The sequence below is a fragment of the Sebastes fasciatus genome, chromosome 20 (assembly GCF_043250625.1).
Source record: "Sebastes fasciatus isolate fSebFas1 chromosome 20, fSebFas1.pri, whole genome shotgun sequence".
Classification (NCBI taxonomy): domain Eukaryota; kingdom Metazoa; phylum Chordata; class Actinopteri; order Perciformes; family Sebastidae; genus Sebastes; species Sebastes fasciatus.
In genome coordinates this window covers 24,858,552-24,871,327 of record NC_133814.1, presented here as the reverse complement: position 1 = coordinate 24,871,327, position 12,776 = coordinate 24,858,552, and the positions used below count along the sequence as shown (strand labels likewise).

General features: G+C 37.2%; 1 protein-coding gene across 7 annotated transcripts in view; it reads left to right on the top strand.

Annotated features, from left to right (window-relative positions):
* LOC141757960 (PH and SEC7 domain-containing protein 1-like) overlaps positions 1–12,776 on the top strand; it is an 85,079-nt gene that overhangs the window by 60,496 nt on the left and 11,807 nt on the right. For all 7 annotated transcript variants that reach the window (XM_074618890.1, XM_074618893.1, XM_074618889.1 and 4 more), the window contains one exon: positions 4,395–4,438. In XM_074618890.1, coding sequence (XP_074474991.1) covers positions 4,395–4,438 — 44 coding nt within the window. The remainder of the gene's footprint in view (positions 1–4,394; positions 4,439–12,776) is intronic.

The window sequence follows — 12,776 nt, the reverse complement described above, 5'->3', positions numbered from 1 at the left end:
GATGCGGCGGTGCTTGTGCATGTGTGTGTGTGTGTGGGGGGCATTGCCTTGGAAGGAGCCCCGAGGGGAATGTATTGTGAATATTTTCACCGCTTTACCTCGCCGTCAGACAGCCCTTTCCAACGGGGAACTGAAGCTTTTATATCGCTGTCTTCAAAGCCACCAGACTACATTCACAAAAACAGTATTTTTACCTCGCAGAACACGGGAGTTGCTGGTCTACAGCTGCCTCGATTGGTTCCTCATTTGTTTGTGTTATTGTGTGACTTTCAGATACGTATATACTCTATGTAGCAACGTCATCCTGCAGAAACCTACGTCAGGTCACATGTAAAGTTTTTAGAAAGGCTTGGGAAAATTACATTTTGACGCTAACACTTCTTCAACCAAAATTGGTCGGAAGTGAAAACAGGTTGTTATGTGATAATAAACTGAATTTCTTTTAGGTTTGGGACTGCTGGTCGGACAACAAGATTTTATGCAAATTTTATAACGTCACTTTTTAGCATTTGTTTTCTATTTTCTGAACATTTTATAAACCTAATTGAGAAAACATTCTGCAGAAGAATCAATAATTAGTCAGAGCTCTATACTCACTGTGCATACAGTATGTTAATTGCTATATCATACAAAAATAATAATTGGTTGCAGGGTAAATCAAGCCCCAGCTCTAAGTTTAGTTTCATAGAGCGGTGCAGGAATGAGTCCTAAAACCCGGAAATGCATTTTAGCACTTCTAGTTCCCTCTTCTGGAAGTCGATGGGTTTTTAGTTAGATGCCATGAAATAAGGTCTGTTGTTAACACAAGCTGAAGAGGTTTTAACGTTTTGTTCTACAACATAAAATATGTCATCAAATACCCCACTCGTGAATTTTGAAACTTTTACGCGTCTTTAAAAAGACGGTTAGGAAGGAGGTTATGTTTTCACCGGCGTTGGTTTGTTGGTTTGTTTGTTTGTTTGTCTGTTAGCAGGATTACTCCAAAAGTTTGCGATGGATTTGAATGGAATGTTTTGGAGGGGTGAGGTGTGGCACAATGAAAAATCCATTAGATTTTGGTGGTGATCCAGATCATGATCCGGATTCAGGAATATTTTTAAGGATTCCGATCAGCCTGAGCATTAAAACCACAGGGTATAACACATGCACAGTGTGACTGATGACGCATTGATGATGCGTGACCCCGCCTCCTTCTGAGAGCAGAGAGATACGTGTGTGAATGTGTGTGCGTGAGCTGCTGGCCGTGCGCAATGAGAAAGAAAAAAGCGGTAGATGACGGGATGAGAGACAACGTAGTGTAAAGTTATACAGACATAACAAGGCTGCTGAATGAGAGAGGCATCCGCCGATACGTTATACAGAAACACACCGTGTTAATAATAAGCCGACCACCTCACGGTACTGCCAGCTGTGAGCTGTGATCTGTTTTTAAAGTCACGCGTTGGCGGAGGTCTGCGCTCTCCGAGTGCCATTCTAGTTTGTTTATAGCCTAACGTAAGCGGTGATTGTGATCACACTTCAAAGATCATGAAAGCTGTGTTCATTTGTGAAGATTATCTTGCTGAACAAAATGTGCAAGTATCATAAATGTTTGTTTGCCACAGAGCTTATTTTCTGCAATAATCCCAAACCCAATGGAACAATCTCATTGTCTTTTTATCGAGGGAACCAGAGCGATGCTAACTTCCTGGTCGGCCTCTAAAAACACGTCATCCCTGCTGCACCCTGCTGCCACATCTTTTGCAAATGAAGCCGTTTTCTTCACTTACACATAATGAACTTCTGTCGACAGAACATTATGTTGCTGTTGTTGCACATCAGTAAACTTTTTACAGCTTACAAATTCACCATTAATATTTGATGTCCATCAGATTTGTGCTACAGAAGCAGTTTGACTCTGAGAAGCTCAGCTGTATTTCCTCTCTGGGATTATTAAAATGTATGAGAGCACATTTAGTTTTGGGACATAGTTTGAATGCTAAGATTTTGTACAGTATGGAAACTAAATCTGTAACGGTCCAGAGCTGGATGGTCGTTAATATTCATAGAAGTGTTTCTGATTAGCCCCTCGTCTCAACGAAAAAACTCTGGAAATGAACCTGATTAGGCACGCCGAATCAAACGCCATTATAAATCCAATTTCATTTGACTAAAAGTCACGATCACATCCATAATAGGTTGGAAGTCTAAAACAGCAGAATCCCAGTGAGGACCATTAGCGGCAGCTCTTTAATAAAAGGAATGAAATGATCGATTTTAGCTGAGGTTTCTTCTTCTCCCCGGGTGGCAATTATGGTAGAGAACATACAGCGCTGGTCTACAAGGAATCCAGAGGTGAACAAGGTGGTGATGAAGTGCCTTTAAGTGTCCTCTCCATCACATCTGCTGTCACTGCTGTCTGTCAGCTGCATCCAGCGGCCTCCGTCTGAGTCTTAAAGGCTTCAGTCTGATGACTTCATGCTGTCTGGGCTGTAAAGTGTCCACACGTCTTGATTGTCGCTACAGATTTTTTGGAGGAAGTTGAAGCCGAATGTGCTGCGTTTGGTTTTCAGAGCAGAGATGCTGAGCGCTGACCGGCTCCCTCATTAAACTCTCTTCTATTCTCCCTGCTGCTACTTTTTTTTGTGTTGATTATGATGATAATGAAAGTAAAAGAGTGTTTTTCTCTCGAGAATGGAAACAATGACCCCAAAAAAAAAGAAAAGATAGAAAAACTGGTGCAAAGAAACGAGAGGGAGTCTAATCACAAACAAGTTAGAATGGATTTGAATGAACATCAAGATAACCCAAATAAAGTTTTTAGAAATTAAGCATAAGTGCAGATTAGTGCCGTCAAAGTTAACGCGATAATAACGCGTTGACGCAAATTTGTTTTAACGCCACTAATTCCTTTAACGCAACTTGCGATGTTTAGGTTGTAGCGGGCTCAGGTTTAAAGCTAAAGTGAAGATACTAGCATCATATGAAACTAAAAAACCTAATGAATCAGTACCTGTGAGGGTTTCTGGACAATATTTGTCATTGTTTTGTGTTGTTAATTGATTTCTAATCATAAATATAGATATATATTTGCATAAGGCATCATATTTGCCCACTCCCATGTTGATAAGAGTATTAAATACTTGACACATCTCCCTTGAAGGTACATTTGTGATTAATTAGTGACCTCTTATAGTGATCACGTCTGTCCAGGTCAAATTGATCACTATAAATGGATGATTATTATAACTCATGCAGATTACCATCTAATTTACATTTATATATTCATTACATGAATATAAAGTAATGAATTTACTGAATTGTATTGACTTTCATATGATACCAGTATCTTCACTCTAGCTTTGAGCCCGTTACAACCTCAAAAATTGTTAGTTGCATTAATGCGTTAAAGAAATTAGTGGCTTAAAACAAATTTGCGTCAACGTGTTATTATTGTATTAACTCTCACAGCCCTATTAATAAAATATTATAAAACGTTATACATTAAACAACCCAGCAGTATATAAGGTAGATAAAACTAGCTCAACATTAACTGGCTACATATTAAAAGGAGCCATTCTGCATTATGAGTACTTCCACTTTTCATACTTTAGTACTTTTTTGTCTAATTTTGAATGTAGGACTTAAACTTGTTATTGAGTCTTTCACATGTAATATTGCTGCTTTTACTTAAGTAACAGAACTTCTAACACTGCTGATTAACTGCTAACTAATGGTTGTTCATTAATTAATCGGTCTATTAATAGAATTAATCATTAAAGTCTATAAAATGAAATGTTTATGTCTGACCAACAGTCCAAAAACCAAAGTTATTCCATTTTTTTTTATCATTTATAATAATATAAAAATGAGAAAAGTGATAAAGTTGAGCTGATAAAGATATTCTTCTTCTTGACTAGTCAATTAATCAACTAATTGATCATCACGACAGCATTTAGACGAGAGTGTAAAGCCAACTCAGCTGTCTGTTTTCACTGACCTCTTCGTCATGTTTTATTTTTTTTCGTGTCCATGTTCCTGTAACTTAATTTTCTTCATGCCGCTCGATGCGTTTGCGTCAAAGTCTAAATTATTTATCGGGGGCCGATTGATTTGCTCGTCTATCCATCGACAGGCCGAGTGCTCGGTGGATAATGGGCTCCGTAACTGATGTTGTGGTGGTCGACTGATTGGATGATTGATGGATTGTTTGGTAAAAGGAAAATGAGTTAAGCTCAGGCAAAGGGCAGTTTGAGCAGCGTGAGACAGTTTACTGAATGAAGCCGGCTGTGCTGCTTTCACAGAAAAACCACGATACACCACCCCTCCTGTAATATTTGATCAAATCGCCAACAGCTGCTGCTGCTACTTGTCATATTTGTCTGAAAATGTGATTTTCTCGTTTCCCTCTGCAGGCGCTCTACAACTCAATCAAGAATCAGAAGCTGCAATGGACGCTGTAAGTCATTTAATCACCTTTAAACTACATTTATTTCATTTTCTCTTCCTCTGTGACTCTGTTTCTGTGCCGTGCCTCGTCAACGATGAACTGAAACACACACACACACATTGTCCTGAAGGGCAGGAAACAATAAGGGATATTGATTAACTTGTTAGCATCCTCATTAGTGACGTGAGTGTTGTCTGGCATGTGAAGGAACATTAGTGTGTCAAGGGTTGCTATTCTGGATCACAGTTCCAGAGAGCCTCAGAGATGCCAATTAAGTCACTAGCTTTCCAAGCTTTGTTGCCATAGTTACGGCACCATGGATACGACTCCATAGCTACCGCATTGCTCTTTCCTCCCTGTGTTCTCTCAGCAGCAAACACACACACACACACACACACACACACGGTAACAGATGGATGATGTACTGTATGTACAAATGTGGAGATATATTTGTGTGTGTACTCCTCTGTACATGTGGATAAAGAGGCATTGACTAAGAGAGAGAGAGACTCAATTTAAATGGCTCTTTACCTGCATCCTGTACAAAGGTGTGACCACAGCCTCCCACTACCTCTCCAAAAATAGCTTGCAGCAGCGCTCCACTAAAAGTGGTCAGAGGAGCAGATCGAGGAGGAGATCCACAGAGAGGCAGGCAATCCAGTTCAAACATCTCCGCTGACATATAGACAGCTATTTAAACACTACCATCGCATAAGAGGCCACGAGGGGATAGAAAAAGATGTCATTTTAGACGTAAACACCACTGAGCAAAGAGAGAATCCACCTCCAAACAGAAATGAATTACAGATTAAGAGATTCGGCCCACAGCGGTCTGCTTTTTTCCAGTTTTGGCAGCAGATTTTGTTCATTTTTTTTAATATTTCAGCTGGCCGACATCATTGACTTTGGGTAAATTCTGTCTCTGCTTTTAGGAAGCGGAGCACTTTTGCTACCAGGTTCACACCCTGCTTGCTTAGTTGATGCATATTTCATCACACAGAGGACATTTTTTCACTTGCTAACTCACTTGACGGAGATCACAACACAAGAACTGACCCCCTGTGACAGATACCCTTCAGTTCTGTATCGATTCTGAGGCTGCGACTGCTGCTTCTGTTTGTCCTTGTGCACGTCTTGCAGGGAAATGTTTGCCATCGGGTTGTGCGTTTGCAATTTGCATATTGTAATCACAGCTCAATGAAGTGTGTTTAATATTCTATTATATTCAGAAACAGAATCAGAAACAGGTTTATTACCAAGTAGGTTTTCACATGGTATTCTGGTGCAAAACGAAAAACAAGTGCTGCAAAAGTCAAGAATTATAAATATAAGATATAAAATAGATTATATTAGAATATTACATTAGAGTACATTTCAAGGATTGTATTGCCATCATACAACACAGGATTGCACAGTTAAATGTTAAACGTTTCTGCAAACCACGGGATGCATTGAATGTCGACATTTCTGAACAAAAAAATACGTTTCATTAAAATGTTTCATATCAGCTTCGTATCACTCTTGCAGAAACACACAATGCCATGTTGTTAACGTTATGAAACGATTGGTTAGGATTGGGCAACAAAACTACGTGGTTAAAGTTAGAAAATACATCATGGTTTGTGTTTGAATAATAACATAACAACGTAACAACAATGTAATATAACAATGTAACATAACAAAGTAACATAACGTAACATAACAACGTTATATAACAATGTAACATAACAACATAACATAACAACGGAACATAATGTACATAACAACATAATATAACAATGTAGCATAACAACGGAACAGTTGTCACAAACAGGGAAATTAGCTTTAGAAACCAAAACCGTCTTTGGTACCAGGCTGTAAACACATTTATTTCTGCTGTAGAGTTGGACATTTTAACATGAAGGTCTATGAGGATTGACTCGCTTTGGGAGCAAGTGGCCATTCGATGAACTGCAGTTTACTAAGTAGTAGTAGCACTAAAGGAAGGAAGATACATTATATACATACATATCAGTGTTAATATTAAATTATAGTGCAAACAGAAAGACTTTCTATTCTATATATAGAGCGGCTCAGCTTTGATTTACACTCTCCAGTACAGTCTGTGGTAGAGGTGTGATTTACAGACACTAAAACAAAACCATGTGCTGCGATTACATGAATACAAATCGTATATGTGAAATCTATGAAATCTGGCATGTGCATCTCATTACAGGTGTGTGTGTATGTATGTGTGTATGTGTGTGTGTGTGTGTGTGTGTGGGCACGCAGTATTATAACACAACGCAAAGCTCGGCGATGGATGTTATTTCACACCCCCACAGAGAAAAAAAGACACGGCCACTCTCTCAACGGTGCAGTTGGATGCACCCACATGTTCTTCACACACACACACACACACACACACACACACACACACACACACACACACACACACACAGACGTATACAGTACACACATGCTTCTTCATTGAGGAGCAGCGGGGGTGGCGAGCAGAGGGAGGTGGTGGTGATGGTGATTATTGTGCACTGAAAGAGAGACGCAACAAGTCGTAGATGCAGGGAGATCTGTGGATAGAAACAGGAGGTAAACGGCAGGATTTCACTGTATGATGTGACGAGTGCAGTGAGGAGGACGGAGGTACATGAAATGAGTGATGGGGGAGAGAGGACACACAACGAGACCCCATCTGCTCTATTAATCCTCTCTCACTCTGCTCCTCCCTCAATGGCTCCAGTCCTCCTGTCTCACTGTTGTCTGCTGCTGCCGCCGCCACCTCTCACCTCTCACCTGCAGTGCGTGTGTGACGTCCACTTGCGTCATATCACATTAAAGGTCCCATATTATAAAAAAGTGAGATTTTCATGTTTTTGTTATTATAAAGCAGGGTTAAGTCCTATATAAATACTGTGAAAGTATCAAAACACTCAATCCACAGGGAAATACACACAGCCCGTATTCAGAAACTCTGCATTTGAACCAAGCCGTCAGGATTTCTGCCCATTTGTGATGTCACGAATATACAATATTTAGACCCTTGACACAATTTTAAACGTAAACAATCTAAATGTGTCCCAGTTTATTTCCTGTTGCAGTGTATGTGAATGTCATCAGCTGACAGGAAGTACACATGGAACCAAGCTGTTGTCTAGCAACGCAATTCTGTCGCAATCCGTCAAAATGTGCTAAAACGGAGCCTTTCAGACAGAGGGTGAATACAGGTATATTCAGGCAGACAGTATGAGGAAAATAAAGTTTTTTTTTAACATTACAGCATGTAAACATGTTCTAGTAGAAACACAAAATACAAGTATGAACCTGAAAATGAGCATAATATGGGACCTTTAAACATTAGGACTGAGGCTGCAACTAAACATTATTTTCATTGTTGATTATTTTCTTGATTAATCGATTAGTTGTTTGGTCTATAAAATGTCAGAAAATGGTGAAAAATGCCCAACATGACGTCCTCAAATGTCTTGTTTTGTCTATTCAGTTTACTGTCATAGAGGAGTAAAGAAACCAATATGTAATATATTTACTGTAATAAATCATAAAATGACCATGATACGTCATCAGACATTAATGAAAGTTGATATACTTGCTTCTCCAACAACAACAATGCTCCAGCCAGTATGTTCTCCTTTAAAATGTCAATTTAATTTGACTTTTTTTCTTGAAAAATTACTCAAACTGATCAATCAATTATCAAAATAGTTACTAATTTAATAGCGATTAATTTAATAGTTGACAACTAATCGATTAATCGTTAGAGCTCTAATAAGTACATCAATACTTTGGTTATATGAAGTGGTGGAAGAAGTACTCAGATCTTTTACTTCAGTAAAAATATTCTGTTACAAGTAAAAGTATAAAAGCATCAGCATCAAATTACACATAAAGTACGCTTATTACATGGCTACTTACTTAAGATAAGATAAGAATGATGCATTCATTTGTTCATCACTTTAATGTTGCAGCTAAAGGTAGAGCTTCATTTTGAATTCATTTATATACTGCTGGATAGTTTAATCTTTAACAATACATCGTAATTTATTAGTTGATTTATATTATGTGTTAATAATCTAAACAGATAGAATGACTTTATCTCAAAGTAATGGAAGTTATCAAATAAATATGGTGGAGTAAAAAGTACAGTATTTCCTCTGAGATGTGGTGGAGTAGAAGTATAAATAAAATGAAAATACTCAACTAAAGTGCAACTACCTCAAAGTTGTTCTTGAGTACAGTAACTGAGTAAATGTACTTAGTTACTTTCCACCACTGGTAATATACGTCTGTAACTCTGAGTACTGAAACCTGTACACTGTTAAAAAAAAAGAAAGTAAAATATCTTGAAAAAAACTGTAAAAAATATGTTTTTTTACAGTGTATATAAGAGAGAGGATGAATTAACGTCGTCTTTCTGTTGGTTTACTGATGCAGCAACATCTGCACAAATAACCCAGAATGCACTGCTCTCAACCGGCCGACCTGTTCACTCCTTATTTCTTCATATTGCATCAACACACCTTTAACGTCTTCTCTCTACTTTCATTTCCCTTCTTTCACTTCTTCTTGTCTTTCTCTTCTCTCAGTTTCATTCATTTCTTTTCTTTTGTTTTTCTTTCGTGTCGTTTACGTTTTCCATGCCAGTATTTTTTTTTGGTCTTTTCCTCTCCTTTCTTTTCCTTTCTTTACAATATTTTTCTTTTCTTTCTTTTCCTCTCCTTTTGTTTTGTTTCATTTCATTATTTTCTTTCCTCCCATCTCCTCTCCCATCTTTTACTTTCATTTCTTTGCCATTCCTTTCTTTTCTTTTCCTCTTTTCCTCCTCTACTCTGTGTTACTCTCCTTTTCCTTTCTTTACGATATTTTCTTTCCTTTCTTTTCCTCTCCTCTCCTCCCTCAATCATTTCCTTTCTTTTCTTTTCTTAACCTCTTCTATCATTTCCTCTTTTTTCCTTTCCTTTCTTTCCAGTTTTCCTTCTCAGTCTTTTCCTGTCCTCTTCTTTAATTCCTTTTCGTTTCCTTTTCTTTTCTTTCTTCTTTTCGTTTCTTAACCTCTTCTTTAATTTCCTCTCTCTTCCTTTCCTTTGTTCCTTTCTGTCTTTCCTCTCCTCTCCTCCCTCAATCATTGTGGATAATGTTCTGCCATCAGAGAAGGATCATCTTTGTCTCCTTTCTCTCCTCCTCCATCCTCCCCCCATCTCTCTCTCTCTCTCTCTCTGTCTCTCCATCTCCTCTCCACTTTGTCTCTGTGTAGAAAGGGATTGAGGCAGGCCACAGTTACCAGGCAACAGGCGAGATGCTCATTGGCTCTGTCTCAGCCTCCCTTCTCTCTCTCTCTGGCTCCTGTACAGGGTTAACTGCTGTTATGTACTGTTGGTTACTCATAGCGTGGTCTCGGGGGGGTTCGGCATCAAGCCATTTTTCTATTTTCGGGCTGAACTTTTGCATGGGTGCCGCCTGGTGAGGTAACAAGTGGAATTGCCGTGTTACCTCACCAGGCAGATGCAGAGACGCTCGCTGTTGTTGCCCTAAAGCATCTATCATCTGCTAATGTGACAAATCCCTTTAAAAACACAGCGCTTTGTGAGGGGTTATTTAGAGGAGAATGGGATTAGCACCGCTCTACTAATGTGTATCATAAGTATTGTCTCTCTTTCAAATACTGTAATAATATATCCATATAATTATCTTTATTTGTACTCAAAAACAAAAGTTTTAAAGGATTTTAACAATCAAGTATAAAGAATAGCAATGATACCGTACAAACAAAAAATGGTAATAAAACGGTAATTGTATAAATACATAATAAAAAAGGGGGCTATTAGACAAGAAAACAAAATATATATGCAATAAAAAACAAAAATTGATGATAAAATGTTTAATAAAACAGTAAAATAATAAATAAAATACATAAAGAAGGCCCATTAGACAAGAATATACATTAAAATAAAAACAAAAATGGATGACAAATACTTAATTATATAGAAACAGTAATCAAAATTAATAAGAAATAAAAACAAACTAGTAGAAAAAGAATATACATCATAAAAGTTTTCAGAAATTGTCAAAAAAACAGTAATACAAATAAATAAAACACATAAGAAATAAAAGAGAAGTTAGTAGAAAAGAATATAAATTAAGATAAAAAATAAATTAGGAAAGAAACAGTAATAAAATAAATTAAAAAAAATAAAAAGGACCTTGTAGACAAGAATATACAGTAAATACAATTTTTAAAAAATGGTAATAGAACAGTAATAAAATAAATAAAACACATAATAAATAAAAGGAGCTAGTAGACAATAATATAAATTAAAATAAAAACAAAAATTTAAGATAAAACATTTCAAATTGGTATAGAAACAGTAATAAAATAAAAATGAAGGACCTAGTAAACAAGAATATAAGATAAAATGTAATATAAATGGTGTAAGAAACAGAGATTACAATAAAAATCTTTCAAGTATAACTGCACTGAGTGAGAAAAGACGAACATAAAGAGACTTGTTTTGCGGGAAATAAAGACACACAGTCGGTTCACATGAGAGTAGTTAGAAAGAAATAACGCTGCAGACGAAGCGAGCCAGAACTCAGCAGCTCATCAGGATCCTCATTTACTGAGATGGTTCCTCGAGACCCGTTTCTAATGAACGACAAGATCAGAAACTTCACATCCACCAGCAACAACTCTCAGCCTGAAAACTCACTTTAATAAAGAACGGAGTCAGGTAAATTACATTATATTAGACAGGTCAGTGCTACAGTTTCACGCTGGACTAACCTCTTATTTATTAGCTTATTTCTTTACTTTGTCCGTCTTAAATAAGGAAAACTTTGTGGACAAGTACAGTAGGTCAAATACGTTTCTCTAACTTGGAGGTTTGTTTACAATCTGATCATCTGTTTCTTTTACTTTTTAGCAATGTTCCCAGATGTGGTAATAAAATAAATAAAACATATTCAAATAAGAAAAGGGTCTAGTTGACAAAAATATAGAATAAATACAAATTAGGATATAGAATTCATCCGCCAAACTTCAACATAAGTACAATGTCTATTGGATAGACACTTTAGGTAACTCACTAATTAACTTGGTGAGCTCAGTGTTGTTATTACTAAAATATTCAGAGTTATCCTTTAACATGTACTGACATATAAAGAAGCATTTAACTGTAAAGGCTGTAAGCAGTGAAAGAAAACCAATAAATCAGCACCGTGAAAAATAGGAATAGAGGTTGAGAAACCGGCGCATTCCTAGTTATTTAAATACATAAATAAAACAATAATAGAAAGTAATGTACAGCATATTACCGCACCACCAGAGAGATCATGACATTACCTGGTCTACATCATCAGAATAGGAAGGAAAAGGGAAGAAAACTAAATGAAAATAGAAAAGAATTAGGTGAGAAATTGGGATTTAAAGGACAAAATTGACAGAATATCTGAAACCAAACCCCATTAAAAATAGGGAAAATTAAATAATTAGCGCTGTCAATCGATTAAAATATTTAATCCCGAATTATGGCATGATTGTCCATAGTTAATTGTGATTAATCACAAATTAATCACACATTTTTTATCTGTTCAAAATGTACCTTAAAGGGACTGTTTGTAACTTCTTACACGAATAAATCATTGCAGGTCGGTGTCCCATGCGCGCTCGCTGTGTGGCTACACTGTTCAGACTCAGGACGCTGACTTTCGTTGACTTAACGGCCACAGGTGTCGCTGTCAACAAGCAATTTCTGATTCTTACAAACAGTCCCTTTAAAGGGAGATTTGTCAAGTATCTAATACTCTTATCAACATGGGAGTGGGCAAATATGCTGCTTTTATCGTGTCAACGTTGACAGCCCTAATTACAGCTATGGTAATCATAATACACTATGATCCTTGCAACAAAAAAAAATCCGTGAGTGACCAGCAATTATGGATTATTATGATATTTAACCTTATAAGTCATTATAAAATACTTTACAATATGTTATGGTCATTGTTATAAAGCATTATGAATATTTACGAGTGCTTATAACTCTAATTATACGGTGCTATAAGCAGATTATGACTCATTATAAGTATGTTTTATAATGCATTATAGACATGGGAGTCATAGAAAGTTCTCTTCCTCACCTCTATGAGGCTTCAAGAGGAAGAAGAGTAACACTCGGCCCTCCTGGGTAAAGATGACCTTGTTTTTCACCTCAAAGCTGGAAGAAGAAAGATGGTGTCACTCGTTAGCTTTGGTACGTTGTGATCAAGGAGAAGAGGAGAACCGTTCCTCAGGAGAACCGGAGCAGGAAACTCTCTCAATTAAAGCTTTGAAGGCAGCTCC